Source organism: Rhinatrema bivittatum, chromosome 2 (assembly GCF_901001135.1).
Source record: "Rhinatrema bivittatum chromosome 2, aRhiBiv1.1, whole genome shotgun sequence".
Classification (NCBI taxonomy): domain Eukaryota; kingdom Metazoa; phylum Chordata; class Amphibia; order Gymnophiona; family Rhinatrematidae; genus Rhinatrema; species Rhinatrema bivittatum.
Window position 1 is genome coordinate 159,470,006 of NC_042616.1, and position 22,089 is coordinate 159,492,094.

The 22,089-nt window shown below is 41.9% G+C and overlaps 1 protein-coding gene across 2 annotated transcripts in view; it reads left to right on the forward strand.

The window, feature by feature from the left end:
* Positions 1-22,089, forward strand: part of LOC115084224 (multidrug resistance protein 1-like) — a 201,105-nt gene that overhangs the window by 148,432 nt on the left and 30,584 nt on the right. For both annotated transcript variants that reach the window (XM_029588806.1, XM_029588807.1), the window contains 5 exons: positions 3,699-3,797; positions 5,275-5,352; positions 13,942-14,025; positions 19,534-19,737; positions 21,247-21,347. In XM_029588806.1, the coding sequence (XP_029444666.1) occupies positions 3,699-3,797; positions 5,275-5,352; positions 13,942-14,025; positions 19,534-19,737; positions 21,247-21,347 (566 nt within the window). The remainder of the gene's footprint in view (positions 1-3,698; positions 3,798-5,274; positions 5,353-13,941; positions 14,026-19,533; positions 19,738-21,246; positions 21,348-22,089) is intronic.

Below are 22,089 nucleotides of genomic sequence, written 5' to 3' on the forward strand. Positions count from 1 at the left end.
ATGCATGTGAAAACGCCATAACATGAGTTGGAAAATGACCCTATAAGTTAGGGGCATTCCCGGGGCATAACTGGGAAGAGTTGAGTTAGCCGGCTAAATTTACTGGCTAACTCCAATATTCAGAGTTATCTGGCTCCCTTAGCCAGCTAAGTCTGGTCGGGTCAAAGAGTTGGCCTAAAGTTAGCCAGCTAACTTTAAGATAGCCAGCTATATTCAATAGTAGGGAAGGGCAGTTAGTATAGCTGGGTTTAAAATGTTTTGGATACATTTCAGAGTAGAAACCGCTATTCATTTTGCTATTTGTTGTAATGTAAACCGGAATGATAAGTAACTCTGTTATTTGAACTTCGGTATAAAAAAAGTTATAAATAAATATTAATCAAGATGACTTAGGGAATAGCCACTGCTATTACTGCATCAGTAGCATGGAATCTATTTAATGTTTGGGTACTTGCCAGGTATTTGTAACCTGGATTGGCCACTGTTAGAAACAGGATGCTGGGCTTTATGGACCCTCAGTCTGAACCAATATGGCAATTTCTTAAGGATGAAAAGGTGTCCTGAGTTGCCCCTTCATGGTGTGTTACAGGGCACTTTCAACAGATAGGCTCCTAAAAATAGAGGACGACACAATACTATCCTAGCAGACAAACACGTTTAACATCTAAATATCTCAGCTGTGTCACAAAAACACATAACACACTACACACATTGCAAAGAGCTCTTAGCTGAAGTATTGAGACTATACCAGTTCTTCAGGATGAGACATCTATAGTGGTCCCTTCTTCATCCACGGTTCCTCCTGTGTGCCTCCATAATTTCATCCTCCAGCCAAGGAAAATGGGAATGGGCACCAGTGGTATGTAACATGCAGTTTATAAGGAGCCCCTTGCTGACTTTCACTGACACAAGGGAAAGAAAGCCTTTGATGAAGTCTACTGAACAAAATTGCTTTTTCAGCTGTCAGAAAGTATGCTTACTCAGGCACCATGGTTCTGTTCTTTAAAGATAATGGAGATAGGGAGTAAGCAGCAAAGCCAATAGGATGATGTACTATCACGGGATAGCAGCCATTTAGCAGAATTTTGCTACATATGCCAATGAGCTTATCTGCATTTGTAGGACATTTTTTTGCAAAATGTTCTATGTGTTGCATTTTGCTTGCCAGTGGCCCTGTTGGGGGTTGCCATGTTTTCAAAGGGCTGTGCAGCTTGTCTCCTATCCCGTTCTGCTAGTACCAAATCCCTGATGGTTCTAGTGGACCCTCAATCCTGACTTCCAAGCATGTGATAAAGGAGCGCTAGTGGTCAGCCAGCACCATTTTGGAAAATGGCACCAGCAGAGCAGAAGCAAGTGAGGTTGGCTTCTGCTCCCAGAAGACCAACTCTGCTATGGGAAAAGTTTGGGTGGGGGCATAGGGGGGCACCTGATTCCGGTTTTTTTACAATTTCGGCAGACAAGGGGGTGCTCCTTGGAGTGCTGAGCCTTACTGAGGCCCTTGGTTTTTGACATTTACACCCATGAGGAGCTCAGAGATCAGGATATAGGGGGGTCTACTAGGAGTACCAGGAATTGGTACTAGCAAAGATGAAGAAAACAGGCCTTGTGACGCCTGTTAAATCCATGTGTAAACCACCACTGCTCCAGGCCATCATGAAAAAATAACTACACCTCATTGAGGTGTAGTTATTTGCTTTGCGAAAACTGGCCCGCAAAGCGTTTTTCATGCCCCCCGGTGTCTCAAAATTCCCCTGCTTTATAGGAATTTGCATTGCAGCAGCTCATTACTGGGGAATATAAACAGTCTTTCATGAGTTGTCTGCTCTGAGTGAAAATGTATTACTGTGACGTGCATTTTTGCAAAATGTTTTCACAAAAGCGGTTTTCTTTCAAAAGATGGCACAAAAAGTCTACAGTTTAGCATTTTTGGTTTATTTCTTGGCATTTTTTCACTTTTTTGTGCGAAAACCCCTTTTGCAGAAAACCTTTGCAGTTTATCATACTGGCCTCCAACAGAGGCCAATTTAAAGCCATAGGTTTAATGTAATTATAGTATCCTTTAAGGTAGTATGCACCAGTTCTCTTCAAATGGCTGGACTGATTCATTATAATAATCCCCCCTTCCCCTTCATACCACCACTGCAATGTAATCTGTGAGTCACATGTGTATTCAGGCAGCATCATATTTAGCTTTATCCTGCTCAGTTTGTTTTGAATTGAGGAAGGCGTGTTACCACTCAAAAGCAAGTCACGAAATGCGTTAAGTTAGTCCAATAAAAAGGTACCGCCATGTGTATATTTTTGGTTTATTGACCTTTATTTCTGTATGTTTAGTTTTAAAAAATGTTTCGCTAAAAGGAAGTTTCTATTTGCATTGTCTATGAACATCTGTGTTATAAATTCTACTGTGTGCAGCTGATAAGATTTATATTTTCATATTAATTCACCTAAGTAAATTATCTGATCTGGCTTTGAACTTGCACATCCAGCTTCTTTGCACACAATCAAAGGAAGCTGCCAGGGATGGGGAAGGGGGTTATGAATGTGTTACATAACCACCTATTCAGACCAGTGCAACAAAAATTTCTCTTAAGAGTGATGTGAAATATTAGATAGGAAATGCTTTGTGCTAGATACTTCAATATAGAAAAAAGAGGCAAAAATATTCAGTCTGAAGGAACTACATATCAGAAAAACCACCAGATATTTAATGTACTAGATATTTACATTACTGAAACATTTAAATGAGATAGGATGGAGAGCACTGGCCCAACAGGTTTTCTTTCAGTTGAATACACTTGTGCATGAGTAATAATAAACATGATTTAGAATGCACGAAGAAATGCCTACAAAAACAGTCCAAGTGAAGGAAAGAAAAAAACCTATTCAAACAGAGAAAAATTCTATACCAGAAATTTCAAGAAAAATTTAAACCGCATGTTACTCGGGTTCACATGGATCCATATTTCACTTGTAACTGGATCATGGGATTTACAACAAAACTTCAATGGCTGGAAGCATCCTTTTGGCCCCTTTGGGAGACAAGATGCTAAAGGACATCTCCAGCCTTTGGAGTTTGCTATGAATCCCTGATACAGTCTCAAGCAAAACATTATGCTGAGTGACATTTTGTTGTACTAGTATAAAAAGGAAAAAAAATATTTGATTCAGATTTTTGCAGACACAAACCCCTGTTTAAAGTGATGAACTAGTGCCTCCAAGGCAACGAATGGGTCTACTTACAATGGTCCTTTTCTACTTTCACATTGGGTTATGAGGTTTAAATCTTTCCTGAATTTCTTGGGATAGAAAATTTTCTCTTTTGGAATATATGAGGGCCAATTTGCAGAAGCGTGTCTTCCACTGTTTTTTTTTTTTTGTGGCAGAAGAGTACACACACATATATATGGAGACATGGCAGCACATATAGAAAAACTGCTGAAATTGGCATAAGCTTAAAAACAGTGAGCAGTAGCACCAGTTTTCAAGTCTTCAGCCTTATCTAGTCATCTTTCATAAACATTCATGTGTTTGCTCACCTTTGCATGCACTGCTATATTTTATGCATACAAGAGGAATCAAGTTGGTGTATATGTGTATTTACCCCTATGAAAATAGAACCTTTTGACTGCTGCAGAGAAGTAAACACAAATTTACAGTTTTGCTAATGTCATGAAAAATCTCAAATCTTTTCATAGGTATTTGCAGAACAATCACAGGTGCGGGAGAAAAGCAACATGTTCTGTCTGCTGTTTTTAGCTCTTGGAGGCATTTCCTTTATCACATTTTTCCTTCAGGTAGGCTCCTCTTTGTTTGATAGTGGAATGTACTTGTGTTAATTGCTATAAAACAGAATTTAAAAGTTATATATATAAATAATATATATATATATATATATATATATATAAAATAATATATATATAAAAAGTCAAGTTAGAATCTATTTAATGGGATGGATTTGCAGCCTGCTATCAAAACAGCCCATCAGAAATCTAGAGACCTGGTCTTCATAGCTGCAATAGGCATTTTTGTCAGATCTTTTGAGTCTGAGTTTCATGCTAAATGTTATAGTGCATTTAGGTGATTAATTCATTCTGGACAGGCTAACTCATCATGTCTGGATTGGAGGAAGGAGGTCTGAGGCAACTACCGCAGGGTACACTTCTTGAGGGCCACCATTTTCTGAGATAACAAACGGCAGCAGCAGCTGTCCTTGTTGGAATCAGCATGGGGGTTTGTGAGCCGGAGCATACTACCTTCATCCTAGGCTGCCAAGTCCCTTCCTCCTGCGCGGGTTTCCTTTTAAAAAGAAAACCCCTTATGGGGGGGCAGAGCCACCATGGCGGCTTGAGCATGTCCTGGCTCACAAGCCCCTTGCCATTTCCTTCACTGACTACCACTGCTAGCAGCTAGGTCCAGGACTAGCACCAGCGGCATTCCTGATTTTAGACCGATGAGGTGAGGGAGACTAGACAAAGAGGTATGGGAGCAGAAAGGTGGAATGGTGGTTAGCTTCAGATGCAAAAAATGTTAATCCAAACCTATAATTCATGACAATATAACCACATATCATATGGTCCTAGCTAAAAAAAAAATAAAAAGCTAATGAGGGCCAGCCCAGTGGCCCTGTGACAGTGCTGTGCACTGCCATGCACAAGATCCCCAGTTTGATTCCAAGATTGGGTCTTCCAAACCCTGAGTAGGCGGGGGGATAGGGATGCTGTGGAGGCAGCAATTGAAGCCCATAGAAGGGAGGGTTCACAAGAACATAAGAACATGCCATGCTGGGTCAGACCAAGGGTCCATCAAGCCCGGTATCCTGTTTCCAACAGTGGCCAAACCAGGCCACAAGAACCTGGCAAGTACCCAAACATGGTCATTATTAAAGGTGACACCTGGTGGTCAGATTTAGAGCCTCTGATACTGGCAGGAGGCCTGTGCATGGCACCTCGCCTCAGGACTGTTGCTGCAGTGAGCAGACTAGGAACAGGAGGAGTTACTAAAACGGAGGAAACGTCCCCTATGTAGTTATGAATAAAAGGCTCATGCTGCTGAGATCCCAGCACAGATTCCAATTGATCTGGAAGGGAAAATGTGGAACTACCGGATTCCCCCCCCCCCCCCCCCCCCCCCAAAAAAAAAAAAAGCAACTGAACTGCTCCAACAGATTCCATGATTTGACCTGTTCATGGACAAATCAGATAGCTATTTCAAACAAGACATAATAGCTTTATGCAGTCGTTACCTGAAAGCTTTATTACTGTTTTTCAACAGGGCTTCACATTTGGCAAAGCTGGAGAGATTCTTACAAAGAGACTTCGACTCTTGGCATTTAAAGCCATGCTAAGACAGGTAATGCTGTATATTTTGCTTGTTTTTTATGAGAATTAATTGTAATGATTATAGCCAGAGCCCTCTGTTTCCTGTGGCAGATTTTTCACTATTCCGTGGCAATTATGTAGCAAATTTTCATAATTTTGCATTAAGATTCACACCTCTGACTATGCAAAAAAAAAAAATCACATTTTTAATTGAAAAACATTCATATTGTTCGTTTTTAAACTATATACAAATAAAAAAAAATACTAAGTACAAATATCAACAATTAATCGAGTTAAGACATATATTACAAACTTTTAATTGCGAAATTTATTTATTTATTTATTTAAATGCTTTTAAAATATACCGACATTCATAGGACATATCATGCCGGTTCACAATCAACATTGTAAAGGAGGAAGAGGAAATTACAAATAACAGGGAGGGGGGAGGTGGAGCAGTGAAGGAAAAAGGAGAGGATGGGGGTCAGGTGACAGTAAGCGCAGAAGTTGCGGGAAGGAGAAAGGTAGTGAAGTGCTAGGGGAGAGAGAAATTGATAGGAACTGTGTTAAAAAAAAACTGAGAATAAAAAATTAACAAATTTACAAAATCAGGAAATGTCACTTTTGCTTTGAATTGAAATAGTGCAAACATCCTTTTTATATTTCCTAGAGGTACTCCTTATTTTTCCAGATATCAGCTTCTATATGCAAAAAATTAGAGAGGTGAATCGGTACCGGACTCGTTTCTGGTATCGGGTTCTGAATGCTTTTTTTCAGCTGTCCCAAACTGAAAAAAAAAAGCCCACCCGATCCTTTAAATCGAATTATTTAGAATCCCCCACCCTCCTGATCCCCCCATCTTTTGTAAAGTGCCTGGTGGTCCAGCGGGGGTCCCGGGAGTGATCTCCCGCTTTCGGCCTGTTGGCTGCCAGTAAACAAAATGGCGCCGATGGCCCTTTGCCCTTACCACATGACAGGGGCTATTGGTGCCATTGGCCGACCCCTATCACATGGTAGAAGCAATGGATGGCCCTCGCCATTTTTTAAGATGGCGCCGGCGCGCCTATTTTGCATAGGCCACCGGCGCGCGCACAGCCCCGGGACGCGCATAAGTCCCGGGGCTTCGTAAAAGGGGCAGGGGGGGTGTGTCGGGGGCGCGTCAGGGGGTGGTTCGAGGCCTCCGGACCAGCCCCCAGGTCGGGTGATGGCGTGCCAGCAGCCTGCTGGCGCGCGCAGATTTACGCCTGCTTTCAGCAGGCGTAAATCTGCCAGCAAAGGTGGGGGGGGGGTTTAGATAGGGCCGGGGGGGTGGGTTAGGTAGAGGAAGGGAGGGGAAGGTGCGGGGGGGTGGAAAGAAAGTTCCCTCCGAGGCCGCTCCGATTTCGGAGCGGCCTTGGAGGGAACAGGCCGGGCTCGGCGCGCGCAAGTTGCACAAATGTGCACCCCCATGCGCGCACCGACCCCGGATTTTATAAGATATGCGCAGCTACGCGCATATTTTATAAAATCCAGCGTACTTTTGTTCGCGCCTGGTGCATGAACAAAAGTACGCGCTTGCGTAAATTTATAAAATCTACCCCATGATGAATTTGTCACCTTGATTTTTCGTAAAGAAACTGATCGGGACACCTTGTTAGACTTTAACAGTTATCATCCCTATTCACTTAGAGCCAACATTCTGGTTGGCCAGTTCTTTCAGTTACGACGGTTATACATGTCCCGGGAGGAAAATGTGAATAGGGCTAGAGAAATGATGGCATGATTTACCGCAAAGTTTTGAAGCAAGCCTTCAAACGAGCACTGTATATTAATCGAGACTTGCTTCTTCAACCACAAGCACATTTACCTTTGGACCAGCTAATTTGTATATTGTCATACTCTGTGCATGCTAAGGAAATTAGCTCTATCATTAAATGTCATTGGCGATTCTATCATTGTATGATATCTTTAGTGGTCTGTTACGCTTCACTTTTCATCGCGGGAAAACTTGAGAGATTGATTGCCTTGTACATTCTGAGTTACGCCCTATAACCTCAACCTCTCCATCTCTGGGTCATTACTCATGTGGTCACTGTTCAGTGTGTGTACACTCGCTATCATCGAGATCTTTCCTACACCCAACCACTAATATGGAATATACCCTTCTTTTCACCACAACATGTCTTTCTGCAGGTGTAATTTATGTCGTCATCTGCCCCTGTCAGAAACTATATGTTGGTAAGTCCACACGTTCAGTCAAGACACGCATGATTGATCATCATTTATGCATTCAGACATGGAGGGAAGAAGCATCCTTAGTAGGACATTGGATATCAGCCTCACATTCCCTTTCGGATTTAAAATATTTTGTTACAGACGTTCTAACCCCCCTCCCCCCCGACCTTCAATGGGTGGAAATTTTTCTGAACAACTACTTCGTAGAGAGTAAAAGTGGATTTTCACTTTACAGACATTGTCTCCCGATGGTCTTAATTTAGACATCAAATGGGTACATTTTGTATAGATACATTTATGCAAGTGTATAAGATGGGATTATATCAGTTATGGGCATATGATATTGCTGCACCTATCTCTCTCAGTAGCCTTGTTGTCTCAGTATGTCAGTGCTTTAAACTGTGACATCACTCTCTCTGTTCTTATTGGTCTATCTCTGTATCATGTGCCCTCCTTTAACCGGTTTTGGCGCCAATCTTAGCATCTTTAAATCCAATGGTTGGTTTATCTTCTGTATGAGCTCCTGGAATTGAATGTTGGCTTCTGTGAAAGGTATTTATTGCTATTACTAGCTGCTATTCCCTTGATTTTATGTCCTTACATTGTACCATTTTTATATTCTGGTTTTCATAGTGTATGAGCTGCAGCCGCTTTGTCCCTCCTGATGCAGCCTCTTTGGCGAAACATGGTGTCCATGTCAGGGAACTTTTCAAACCCAGAGTGTATGACCATTTTTTTTTTTTTTTATTATTTCTTTATTGGAGTTTTCTATATAAAAGAACAGGTATAAAAAACTGTTACACCTCATATACAACAAAAACTCGTTAAGAACAAAGAACTATGAACATAAAAATCTCAAAGTCCCACCCCACCCTCCCCCTTCATAGTATGCTACATATCCTCATGTTGAAGATGGCGACCTTGGCTGGCGGGACGACGCTGTGTATTGTTTAAGACACAGTTGCATAAGCAGGTCTTTCTTGGATTGGGGAAGAAGTGCATAATATCTCCGCCAAATCTCTTCACATCTGTGTTGCATGCATTGGGTTTGTGTGCTAGCCATCAAATTCAACCTGCAGCAAAATGTCCATTCTGTTCCTCCAGTGGGACTTCTGTGGACTTGCATCTGTTATCCAGACTACCAGTATGACTTGTAGGCCTGTCAAGAGAGCTTTGTTCAGAAACAGTTTTTCCAGCTCAGTTAATGACTCTAAAGGTCCCTCAAAAAGCCGAAACAAGCATGTCCGTGGATCCCTCTGGATTGTAGTGCCCACAGCTTTACCTATGATGAACAATATGTCATTCCAATTCTCGCTGATAGCTACACATGACCAGAGACAGTGATAAGGGGAACCTCTGTCGGTCCCACATTTAAGACATAACGCAGAATAACAGAGCTTTGCAGTGAACATTCTCGTTTGTGACCTATACATACAATATAGAACCTTGAAACCCACTTCTTTCAGGGTCACATTTTCAGACACTGTATAACAACCCTTTAAGACACGGACAATCTCTTCCATAGTTAAGTATATATTTGCTTGTTTCTGCCATTTTCCCTGTAAGCTGCGAAGGGTTTTAGAGAAAGTGGCACAAGAGTTATATTTATGGCCCCACAGAGCAAAAACATTCCTCAAGTCCCCGGATTTCTGTAAATCTTGTAAAGTTAACTGTAGAGATTGGATGTAGTGTCTAGCTTGCAAGTAACCAAAGAACTCCTTATTGTCCAGCCCATATATCTCCCTCAAGTCTTGGAAACTCTTGACCCTGCCCTGCTCCAAATCTAAAAATTGGTAAACACTTGTCAATCCCAGTTCAGCCCATTTAAGGAATACCAGTGAACCTATCCCACCGGGGAATGTCGGATTCCCAAGGAACGTAAGGAGAGGTGTGACCCCAGTGCTCATACCACATTGTACTTTACATAAAAGCCTCCACGCCTGTTGACCCATTCGTAGAATTAAGCCGTTCTGATATCTGCTGGGGATAGAAGATCCTAGGACTTGGATAAGGTTAACGGGCCGGAACAGCTGTAGCCATTCACAGAGAAACTGGTAGGGGGTGCAGAAATTTGTCCCGTGAACCCAATCATATATGTGGCATAATATACAAGCTAAATTATATTCCCGCCAGTTTGGGCATATGACCATTTTTAAAGATTCAGGAGTTTCATTTTGAATAAAAATTATGAACATTATGAAGTTTTAAGGGCTATTTTTCTACACTCCCCTCTCTGTTGAATTTAACTTTGAGTGTGGTTTGCTTTCCATTAGATTATCAGGTAGAAACATAAAGATGAAATTTCAAAATAGTATGCATCTAAAAATTAACATATACATGCATAAGTGTCCCCTACTTATGTGTTCTGTAGTTTATAAAAGTTCAAAATACACATATATTTTCATTTTTATGCACAAATATACAATTATAAAAAAGGACTGGTCTAAGAGCATTCCTGGGCTGGGACAATTATGCGTGTAAGTTGCAGTTTTAAAAGATACTTACTTGTGTAAATTTTCCAATTTACTCGTGTATTTTTACACCTGCTAATTATTTTATTTTTTATTTAATTATTTATTTGTTTTTATATACCGTCATTCATTGGAGTATATCACATCGGATTACAATATAACTAGTGGAATAGTAAGACTAAGGTGTCTTATTATTGATACATTGTAACATTGAAACATTATAACTTGATAACAATTGTAACTGGTGTAAGATAACATTAAGCCTTATATAATTATTGAGGGGACGGAGCTAGTGTGAGGGGGGGAGGTGGGGAGGGAACTGGGCAGGGGATGGCGGGGAGGGAGGGAAGCTGGGGGGGGTTGTGGGGGTGGCATGGGAGGAAAGTTTAATTAGATGTGTTATGGGAGGGGGAGGGGCGGTGTGAGGGGCTTGGGTGTGGTGAATTAGGTTGTATGTTGGTAGGCTTTTTGGAATAACCAGGTTTTCAGGGGGTTTTTTAATGACTGGGTAGAGGGTTCCAGTCTTAGTTGGGTGGGCAGCTTGTTCCATAGGGAGGGGCCCGCTACTGAAATGGTGTGTTCTCTGGTTGTAGTGAGGTGAGCTACTTTTGTGTGAGGGCTGGAAAGCAGGCCGGTGTTTTGGGACCAGAGATTTCTCTGGGAGTCATGATGGTGGAGGGTGTCCTTTAGCCATTCGAGTTTTTTGTTGTTGATGGTTTTGTGCAGGAGCGTCACGCACGCCTGTCTATGTGCTTTCATTGGCCGGAGCGCCCAAATTGACGGGCGCTCCGGCCAATGAAAGCACATAGATGGGCGTGCTTTCATTGGCCGGAGCGCCCGTCGATTTGGGCGTTCCGGCCAATGAAAGCATATAGACGGGCGCGCGTGACACACGCCGTGACACCGCTCATGCCGGAGAGGGCCCAGAACAGTGGGCTTTCACCTCACGCCGAGCCAGGAGAACCGGGACCTGCGCGGGGGGGGGGGGGGGGGGAGGAATGCTGCAAGCCGCTTACAATTTGGCCGAGCCAGGAAGGAAGGAAGGATTGGGGTGGATGGAGCCCTAGCTGTTGTACTGCTGTTGCCGAGCCAGGAGAACCGGGACCTGCGCGGGGAGGACCGCTGCGAGCCGCTTTCGCCGCCGGCTGCCCCCTCCGGAGGGCGGCAGAGAAGGGAAGGGGCTGAAAAGCAACAAAAGGTAAGTTGGCACATGTCGAGCCACTTCGGGAGGAGGGGATTTTCGGTTTTTAGGTTTTCATGGGTTAAAGTTGGGATCCACTTCCTGGTGCATGACATTTCAAATGACAGGTACTAGCGCACCCAGGATACTGTATAGGTGCTGTATTAAGCGCCTATACAGTAAAATGGGTTGCGCGGGCCTAACGCTTCGCCTAACACTTCTTGGACACTGCTTACATTTGCATGAGATTATAGTACAGGATCGAGCAGTAGGTGAGCCGGACTGTGCGTGCGGCAACCGCGGGTGCGCCCGGCACTAACGCAGCTCTTCCTACCTGCCCTTACTGGATCGACCCATGAGGAATCAGACATTCTGTTTTCTCTGTGCACTCCAACTTTGCCTCCCCACCTTCACTTCAGGACAGGAGGAAGAGAGGTGGGGGGAACAACAGAGGAAGGTTCCCTGCAGGCAGACTGCAAAGGGAAGGACTGGATCAGGAGCAGATAGAGAACCGAGACTGAAGGCAGGCAGTCATTCTGAAATGTTCTTCAAAAGATTGAATTAAGAGGTGTGAAAGCTTTCAGGAATGTAGATTCTGTGGAAGATTGTAAAATATGCATCAAGAAGCTAAATATGTGATTCCTCCCTTGCCCACATAATCACAGAAAGCAAGGGCCACTGATTATAACTAAGGATGAGCAAGTCTGCTGTGCTCTATACGGCATAAGTCCAGATTGATTCTTCCTTTAAAGTAAAGATGTGGATGCAATTACTTGCAAGAGCATTTTCCATGGTGGCGCCAACCCTATGGAACAGACTCCCTGTTGATGTCAGGATGGAGAGAAATTATTTTTCCTTTCACAAAAAGGTTAAAACTTGGATTTTTAACCAGTAGCCTCAAGGATAGTCTATATATAATTCAGGGGTGCAGAATTGTATTTCTTGATTTGTTTGGCTGTTTAGATATGTAATTCTCAGCATGTGCGCGTGCTTCCCGGATGCACTAATTTTACAACATGCGCATGCTGGCACGCACAGGGGGTCCTAATTTTGTTAAAGTATGTGGAGCAACGAAATCAGGCCTTCCCCTGTTCCCTCCCAGTCCCTCCCAGTCCCAGGAGCGGACTGAGAGAGAACTTCCCTATCCACCTACCTAAACCCCTCCCCCTCCCCCTCCTCTCCCCACCCCCAAAGCCTACCTTTTTGGGGTTTTTTTCTTTGTTTTTCAATTTACTTCAGCTCCTGAACCCTCCGGCCCACCCCCTTTTCAGGGCCCCGCAATTATGCGCATATTGTCACGCACACGCATGGCCAGGCCCTTTTGAAAATGTGTGCGGCGCGTGCAGGGCCCGGCCACACGTGTGACAATATTTGCGCACGTGGCTGATTTAAAATTCGGTCTTATTGTATAAGTAACCACAGGGAGACAATCATGAAGTAACAGTTTTACAGTGTGCTGTTTACAAAATGGTATCATTTGTGATTTTTTTTTTTAATTTCAGACAATGTTATAAAATCTTGAGCAATTGACATAAAGCAGTTGGAGCTTCTCCAATGTTTGTTGCTTTTTCCTGTTGATGGCTTGCTGGCATTCCCAGATGATAGAAAGCTGTGAGACTGAACAGTAGGATAAACACAGTGATCTGAATTTATGAAAGGCGATCTAGTCCTAGGTTATTTGACATAAATTCCAAGGGTGTCACCGTGGGTTCAATGCATCTCTTAATCATGGCTTCTAGAAAGTGGAAGGCAATGACATCAGACGGACAACTCTATGTTCACTTTATTTTTTATATTCTTCCTCTGATCACCTGCTGCTTACCAGTTTCAGAGACAGAATACTGGGATAGTTGGACCTTCTGCTGACCTAGTTTGCCAATTCTTTTGCTATCATGTGTGGAGCTTTATGATCCAACTTTGGTATTTCTGTTTTGTTTGAGTTTATACCTCATCAAGATCATAATTTATACCATATTTTGCGTTTCCACTAAACGCAATATCCCTCTGGCACTAGGATAAGGAATCAGACATATATTTAGAGAAAAAGAATATGATATTTTTCTCTGTCAGTACCCATGCAACATTTCATATCATGAGGTTGGCTGGGCTGTTCTTCACTGTAAAGTCAGAGTTATCAGGTAATGTCTCATCCAAACCCTGAAGTATGCGCTACATGTATCAGCGGGTTCCAGTAGGATTCTAGAATGAACTTATGTTTGAGTTTGCACAAAATCACAGGAATTATTACAAAATAAATTATCTTCAAATTCAAAAGCAAAAAGTACTTTTCATATCTTGCATTTTTTATCCACTCATCCAGCAAAGGGCTTGGGGAAGAACATATAACGTATAACCTAAAATATAAAAACACACAAAAATACAATCAGACTCAAATGCAAAAATTAGACCATATACAGGTAACAAGAGCCTCAGTGCAAAATATAGCTTCATAAAATATACAAAATGTAAACATGATTCTATATGCCATAAATAACTTCTATAGCACTCTCTATTATTCTATTGCTGTCATGCTTAAGCCTCTGATTTTCCTGAGTGAATGACAAAAATTATTTTGACAAACTCCTAAGTCTTCAGGCTCTCTTCATTACTGGGTCCAGATCCACAGTTTGTAATCCCAGTTATACTGTATTGGATTTCTTATACAGTTTACAGAGTTCTGCATGTGTTTTGTAATTTATTCTACAAAGATGAATGAATGTTTTTTAGACTTTAAGAAATGTGTTTAATATTTTAGGAGATTGGCTGGTTTGATGATTCTAAGAATAGCACCGGGGCTTTGACGACCAGGCTTGCTACAGATGCCTCACAAGTGCATGGCGTATGTATAATGCTTCCTACTGAAATGAATAATTATAATGGGTTCGGCATATTGTGAGAATGTATATCAAATGTATCTGTAGAAGACTGTAAATAAGCAAATCTAAGTGCATAATTGTGTGCAATTAAGATATGGTCACTATGCCATTTTTTACCTTTGAAAGCTGAAGTGGAAATAAAAGATATGGCATTTCCCAATTGTCTCACTTTAGCCTGTTAAAGCAGCAGTGCCTCCTACTTGCTGCTACATGAATTTTATCAGTCCACTACCTGAGAACATTTGATGATTATTGATGCCTCACCCTCTGATAAATAACAAAGAAAAAACTAATAGGAAAGAATTATGTCACCAACAACAAATGTACCTGACAACAATCTATTTTATTAATGCTTTAAAAGCACAAAATCACCACATATAATCAATCACAATGAAATAGTACCACATTTCCACAATAAAATGTTCCCATATTTTCAAACATATTCTAACATTCCCAACAATGGGCCCTTACTTTGCCGAATAACCGGCTTCTTCATGGGACATTAACACATATTGTAACAGAAATTTACCGTATGTGTTTGTATTTCCCAACCCTGCCACCCCTAGCTCATCCTTTAATTTATAGGCAGGTGACACTAAAAAAAAAATTAAAAAATTAATCAGCCTTTTAACTTAAATTCTGAAATTCCCCACACCTTTATCAAGAGTTTAATCATTCTCTTGTAGATCACTACCAGATATATAGTGAATACACTAATACATTTAAAGGACCTTAATTATATGCAGTCCTACTCCCATAATAACCTGAACAAATTTAAGATGAAGGCAGCAGTCCAGCAGCAAGAGGGGGGCCTTCCAGTCTTTTGCATTGAGTGTCACATGTTTGATTTTTTATCTGCAAAGAGCTCCTGGCTCTCAGAGAACGAGTCCGATCTCTGGAGGTTAGAGTGGCAGACCTGGAGGACCTTCAGGGACATAGTAGCCAACTCCCAACTTCAGACTGGCAGCCCTGGTGCTGCCTTGAAGGAAGAAGGTCTCATGATTGGAGAGCATCAACCTGGTGCAGCAGGAAATGATCCTGTAGCAAGGACCTGCTCTTCAAGTGGTGCATTGTCCTCTCGCAATGAGGATGTCTCTCCCAGGGCTACTGCCCAGGAGGGAAGGGTTAGTTCGGCTGTCATAGTTGGTGATTCGATTATTAGGAATGTAGACAGCTGGGTGGCTGGTGGGCGTGAGGATCGCCTGGTAACTTGCCTGCCTGGTGCGAAGGTGGCGGACCTCACGCGTCACCTAGATAGAATTATAGACAGAGCTGGGGAGGAGCCGGCTGTCGTGGTACATGTGGGCACCAACGACATAGGAAAATGTGGAAGAGAGGTTCTGGAAGCCAAATTAAACTCTTAGGTATTTGCGCCATGCCTGGCGTTTGTTTGTGTTACACTGTAAACCGATGTGATATCCTGGATGAATGTCAGTATATAAAAATTTAAAATAAATAAATAAATAAAATTAAATAGGTAGAAAGCTGAAATCCAGAACCTCCAGGGTAGCATTCTCTGAAATGCTCCCTGTTCCACGCGCAGGTCACCAGAGGTAGGCAGAGCTACGGAGTCTCAATGCGTGGATGAGACGATGGTGCAAGGAAGAGGGATTCATTTTTGTAAGGAACTGGGGAATCTTTTGGGGAAAGGGGAGTCTTTCCCAAAAGGATGGGCTCCACCTTAACCAGGGTGGAAACATGCTGCTGGCGCTAACCTTTAAAAAGGAGATAGAGCAGCTCTTAAACGAACAAAGGGGAAAGCCGACAGTCGCTCAGCAGCGCATGATTCGGAGAGAGGTATCTTCAAAGGATACTAATGAAGCATTAGAGTTGGGGCATCCCGACAGAGAGGTTCCAATAATAAGAAAAGTAGTCCAAGTGCCTGAAATTAAAAACTCACCTGAGCTAAAAGATTCCAATGTATCCCTGCCAGCTGAAAAGCAGAATGAAAATACAAACAAAAAGCACACTTTGAAATGTTTGTATGCTAATAACAGCAGTCTAAGAAGTAAGATGGGAGAATTAGGGATAGATTTTAAAAGGTGCGCACTGGATTTTATAATCTGCATGTGCGGGTGGCATGTGCAGGGGGGCCTAATTTTATAAAGGTACACACGATGACAAGATTGGGCCTCTCCCGGTTCTCTCCCAATTCGCTCCAATTAAGGAGTGTACTGGGATGGAACTTCCCTAACCCCCTGCCTAACCTTCCTTTCCCTTCCTTCCCCACCCCCTAAATCTAATCTACCTTACCTTTTTTTTTTTATTTTGTAAGTTGCTGCTCCTCCAGAACAGAAGCAGCTTGCATGCACCGGACAACTGCCGGCGCGCACTTCCCCGGTACCAGTCGCCTCCAGCCCCGCATCTCCCCGCCCCATGGACCGCCCCTTTCTCTGGGCCCAGCACTTATTCGCATACCAGGGATTACACGCTTGGCCAGGCCAATTTGAAAATTTGCCCAGCAAGTGTAAATCCCAGGATTTACGCATGCCTGGCATTTAAAATCTACCCTTTAGAGTGGATAGCAGTGAATGATGACATAGACTTTATTAGCATCTGAGAGACATGGTGGAAAGAGGATAACAAATGGGATAGTGCTATATCAGGGTACAAATTATATTGCAATGACAGAGAGGAGCATCTTGGTAGCACAGTTGAGCTTTATGTCCAGGTTGGCATAGAGTCCAACAGGATAAAGATCCTGCATGAGACAAATGCACAATCAAATCTTTATTTATTTATCTATTTGAAGAAATTTTTATACCGATATTAGTGGGGACATCATATCGGTTTACATCATAATTAAAGAGTGGAAAATACAATGAACAGGTATTGGGGAGAGGGCTCACATAGGAACAAGTAAGATAAAGATTAGAGAAGAACAAGAAGACGGCTGCTCAGGAGACGAATGAGAGCCATTAAACAACAACATAATAGAGTGGCAGTTGTGTGTTGGGAAGAGTATAGTGATAGTATACTACCGTCCAGTTGGCCAAGATGGTGAAATGGACATTGAAATGCTAAGAGAAATTAGGGAAGCTAACCAAATTGGTAGTGCAGTAATAATGGGAGATTTCAATTATCCCAATATTGACTGGGTAAATGTATCTTCGGGACATGCTAGAGAGATAAAATTCCTGGACGGAATAAATTACAGTTTTGTGGAGCAATTGGTTCAAGAACCGATGAGAGAGGGAACAATTTTAGATATAATTCTCAGTGGAGCACAGGATTTTGTGAGAGAGGTAACAGTGATGGGGCCGCTTGGCAATAGTGATCATAATATGATCAAATTTGAATTAATAAATGGAAGGGGGTTAGTAAGTAAATCCATGGCTCTAGTACTAAACTTTCAAAAGGGAAACTGTGATAAAATGAGAAAAATTGTTAAAAAAAAATTGAAAGGTGCAGCTACAAAGGTAAAAATTGTGCTATAGGTGTGGACATTGTTACAAAATACCATCCTAGAAGCACAGTCCAGATGTATTCCACACATTAAGAAAGGTGGAAGGAAGGTCAAACATTGCCAGCATGGCTAAAAAGTGAGGTGAAAGAGGCTATTTTAGCCAAAAGATCTTCATTCAAAAATTGGAAGAAGGATCCATCAGAAGAAAATAGGATAATGCATAAGCATTGGCAAGTTAAATGTAAGACATTGATGAGACATTCCAGTGGGAGCACTGAGAGGAGAGGATCACCTTGCTGGTGGCTGAAAGGAATCAGTAAGTTTTTGCTTGGGACATTGTCTTTTTCAAAAGTATTGGGGCAAAGTTAACTATTTGGGAATATTATTTAGTGTGTTTGTGCTTTTAACTGTAAGGCAGCGAATAAACAAGTTAGACGGTTTGTATTTTTAAATGGTCAGTCAGTAAGGCAGCTAGTAAGCAGTAGTTGGTGTGTTTATTTTTAAAAGTCTATAAAGCAACTAGTAAGCAGAACTGAGTGTTTGTATTAAAAAAAAAAAAAAAAAAGTAGCCAGAAGCTAGAAATAAGCTAGGAGCAGTGTATACCTAAGAAAAAAGGTTGAAAAGTTCAGTTCAGTTACTCACCTTGAAAAGGTGTTGAGGTAATGTGATGTGGTTTGATTAGGTACCAACATTTGATAAACAAGAGAGCAGTGAGTCACTCTGGCTGACTAACTGAAGTTAGACTGATGTTATTTTGTTCTCTGGGTAGATTTACATATTTAAAAAAAAGTGTGTGTGTGTGTCTTTGCATTGCTTTCTGAAGTTTCAGATAGAAATAGACCAAGCCAGGTAATACCATTTGGTATTTCTGATTCAGCCAAAATCCCTTTCCCATCCCTGCTCTGAGTAATTTCAATCATTCTAGACCACCATCATTCTCTTAACATTTTATTTAAATACATTAACTACCACAATTTCTCTTCCTAGCTGGACAGCCTGAATTAAAAATCAAAATGGCGACTGCAACCCTCTTGGAGGGTATCCTGAGCCGTTGGCTCCCTTATGACCATCTGTGCTTATTTCTCTGGTAACATGCAAGTTTTTACTTGTTAACCATGCCTGCACTCCTTATGGACACAGGGTTGCATGTCCAACATTTAGCACATATATTTCCTCATGGGTCCACTTGAAGAAGCAAGCACATAAAAAAGTTGGGGTTGAGCTTCCAGGCATAAAATATAAATCTACTTTTTGGGAGCTTTTTTTCCATTATGTGTTTTTGAAGTATAAAGACATTGTGTGTACAGTGTGTTTGCCTTGGATCTCTAGGCCTTTCCTGCATGCTTTGATATCACTGCTCAGTGGTGGAAGCTCTGAATTTCTGACATCAAAGAATAAGATAGTCATATGTGATAAAGAACATGATCGGAATGAATGTTTAAAGTAATACTTGGAGACATACATGTGTATACACCATGCCTAGGTCTGATGATTTCCATTTTTGTGACATATGTGTGTATATACCATGCCTAGGAGTGATGATTTCCATTTTTGTGACATACGTGTGTATATACCATGCCTAGGTGTGATGATTTCCATTTTGTGACATACGTGTGTATATACCATGCCTAGGAGTGATGATTTCCATTTTTGTGACATACATGTGTATACACCATGCCTAGGTCTGATGATTTCCATTTTTGTGACATATGTGTGTATATACAATGCCTAGGTGTGATGATTTCCATTTTGTGACATACGTGTGTATATACCATGCCTAGGAGTGATGATTTCCATTTTTGTGACATACGTGTGTATATACCATGCCTAGGTGTGGTGATTTCCATTTTTGTGACATACGTGTGTATATACCATGCCTAGGTGTGATGATTTCCATTTTGTGACATACATGTGTATATAGCATGCCTAGGTGTGATGATTTCCATTTTGTGACATACATGTGTATATAGCATGCCTAGGAGTGATGGTTTTCATGTATATTTGTGCAATGGAGCATCCAGCTCACAAACATTTCTCACTATTACTTTGTATTTTTCTTTTTAGGCTACTGGATCGAGGCTGGCTTTAGTTGCTCAGAACATAGCTAACCTTGGGACTGGAATTATTATATCTTTTGTCTATGGCTGGCAGTTGACCCTCCTCATCTTAGCCATTGTGCCTCTCCTTGCTATTTCTGCTGTCATTCAAATGAAAATGCTGACTGGCCATGCCAAGAAAGATAAACAGGAACTGGAAGTTGCTGGGAAAGTATGGCAAATATACATGTGCTTTGTACATAGGGAGGGCAATTTTCAAAGCTGTATCCATGCTTAAAAACTTGCTTTATCTGAGGCAAAAGTGTGTTATAAAATTGCCTGGCCAATATGCATGAAAGTTTATTCAGACTGAGCAGAGGCGTTTCATGGGGCTTGGCTAGGGAAGGGTTTGCATTTGCACTTATGCGCGTACTTTTAGATCTTCAGAAGTTTGCACACTTAGGGCCAGATTTTGTAATCTACACCCGATTTTATAACATACGCACGCAGCCGTGCGCATGTTATAAAATCCGGGGTCGGCGAGTCCTAGGAGAGCCCCGATGGCTTTCCCCGTTCCCTCCGAGGCCGCTCCAAAATCGGCCTCGGAGGGAACTTTCCTTTCACACACACACCCCCCACCTTCCCCTCCCTTCCCCTATCTAACCTGCTCCCCAGCCCTACCTAAATCCCCCACTACCTTTGTTAAATTATTTACGCCTGCCTCTGGGCAGGCGTAGGTTGCGCGTGCCGGCACGCGATCCCCAGGCCCAGCGGCAGTGGCGAGGCCTCTGGCCTCGTCCCCTCCCCTCCCTGCCCATGCCCCGCCCATTTTTCTTGTCCTGGGGCTTGTGCGCATCGCCGAGCCTGTGCAAAATAGGCTCGGCGCACGCAGGAGCGGATTTTTGGGGTTACGCGCGTAACCCTTTGAAAATCTGCCCCATATTTTCCTCAAAAATTTCTGTGCGCATTTTAGCAGAAATAATATTGTGTAGGTATTTTTGGGTGGATTAATTTTCAAAGCAAATGTAAGCAGAAGTTTGCTTTGAAAATTTGTGTAACTTTTGCATGTTTTGGCTGACTTGCTTATGCAGGCAGGTACAAAACTACCCCCATAGATGTAACAGTGTATAAATATGTCTGGTCACCAGAATTGTGTTTTATCTGGATGATCTGTTAAATACCAGAATGCTCATTTAGTATAATAAAATTATAGCCTTCCAGGCTATTACCAGGCTACTGCATCAGTCTTACCATTATTAACTTCAGTGAGCCTGTAGATTAAAGTTATTGAATTTCAGATATGTGTTCAAATGCATCATGACTGACTTGACTAGGTCAGAATATAAAATTAAAGTGACCTTCTAGTAGCAAGTAGTACTGCAGTAGAATGCAAAGTTAAGATGTTTCTTTCAGGAGTCGACAGTCTTGAGCAATAGGTAAGAATTGTCCAATGATATCAGCTCTAGAATCAGCCTATGTCCAAGGGTTTCTTAATGTGCAGCATTTGAAGACATAAGAAAATATTATTTGTAACCAAAAATTGGAACATATATAATATCTTGAATCAAACAGTGACTTGTATTTCCAGGAACCCACTTTATAGCTTGGCAAATCTTAAAAATACATAAATCTGGTTAGTTTTGTATGCAAGCCTAAACAATCTTGATGTTTTTTAACTGAATTCTTTTGCTGTGCTCAGTAAACTTATGTCCCATTAATAGCCCATGATTCTCCTTCATAGATTGCCATAGATGCAGTAGAAAATATTCGAACAGTTGTTTCTTTAACCCGGGAAAGAAAATTTGAGTCCTTATATGAAGACAATTTGGAAGGGCCTTACAGGTAAGCTATCATACTTTAGGAAACTAGATATCTAATTAATTTTATTATTGGTGCTGAACAGGTAGCTTTTCACTGGATCCTTCACTGTCTGTGTGGAGAGATCAAAACTGTTGGCTGAGTGCTTGTTTGCTAATAATAAGTCTGGATCCTTGGCTCCATTCCTACTGCTCAGGTTGACTGAGCTATGAATGCTGGGAACGCAGCAGTCAGGGAGTCCTAGGTATTGTTAACAGACTGCTTAGAACAGAACTGAAGGGAGAGTTGTGGCTATTCCTAGATTTTGAACTTACATCCCAGAGCATTGTGGTATTTGTAAATCTTATTTCTTCCATGTGAAATCATCAGGAGGTTTACCAAAGTGCATCAGGTAGGGAATGTCCTAGCAGCACCACTACCTGCAAGCTTTAAGAGAGCAATACTTGAAACAACTTGTATAGGGAGCAAAGGTCTGTGTCCATTGGCTGGAGTATGGTGCTTGTGATTCGAGGGCTGAGGTGGGAGATTGTACAGAGAAAATACCTGAATGCTGCAGCTGAAGGCAGATGCAGTTGAAAGCAATGCCCACACGGCAGTGCAGGCAAAAAACATAAAAAGTCCACTGCGGCAGAGCTTAAAATAGCAGGAAACTCACAAGCAACTGCTCCCATTAAAGGCATAAAACCTGAAAGGGAAAAACAGAGATTAGAAATCATAACACCTTTATTAAAGACATTGTAGCAACTAAACAGGCCAGAAAGCAAAG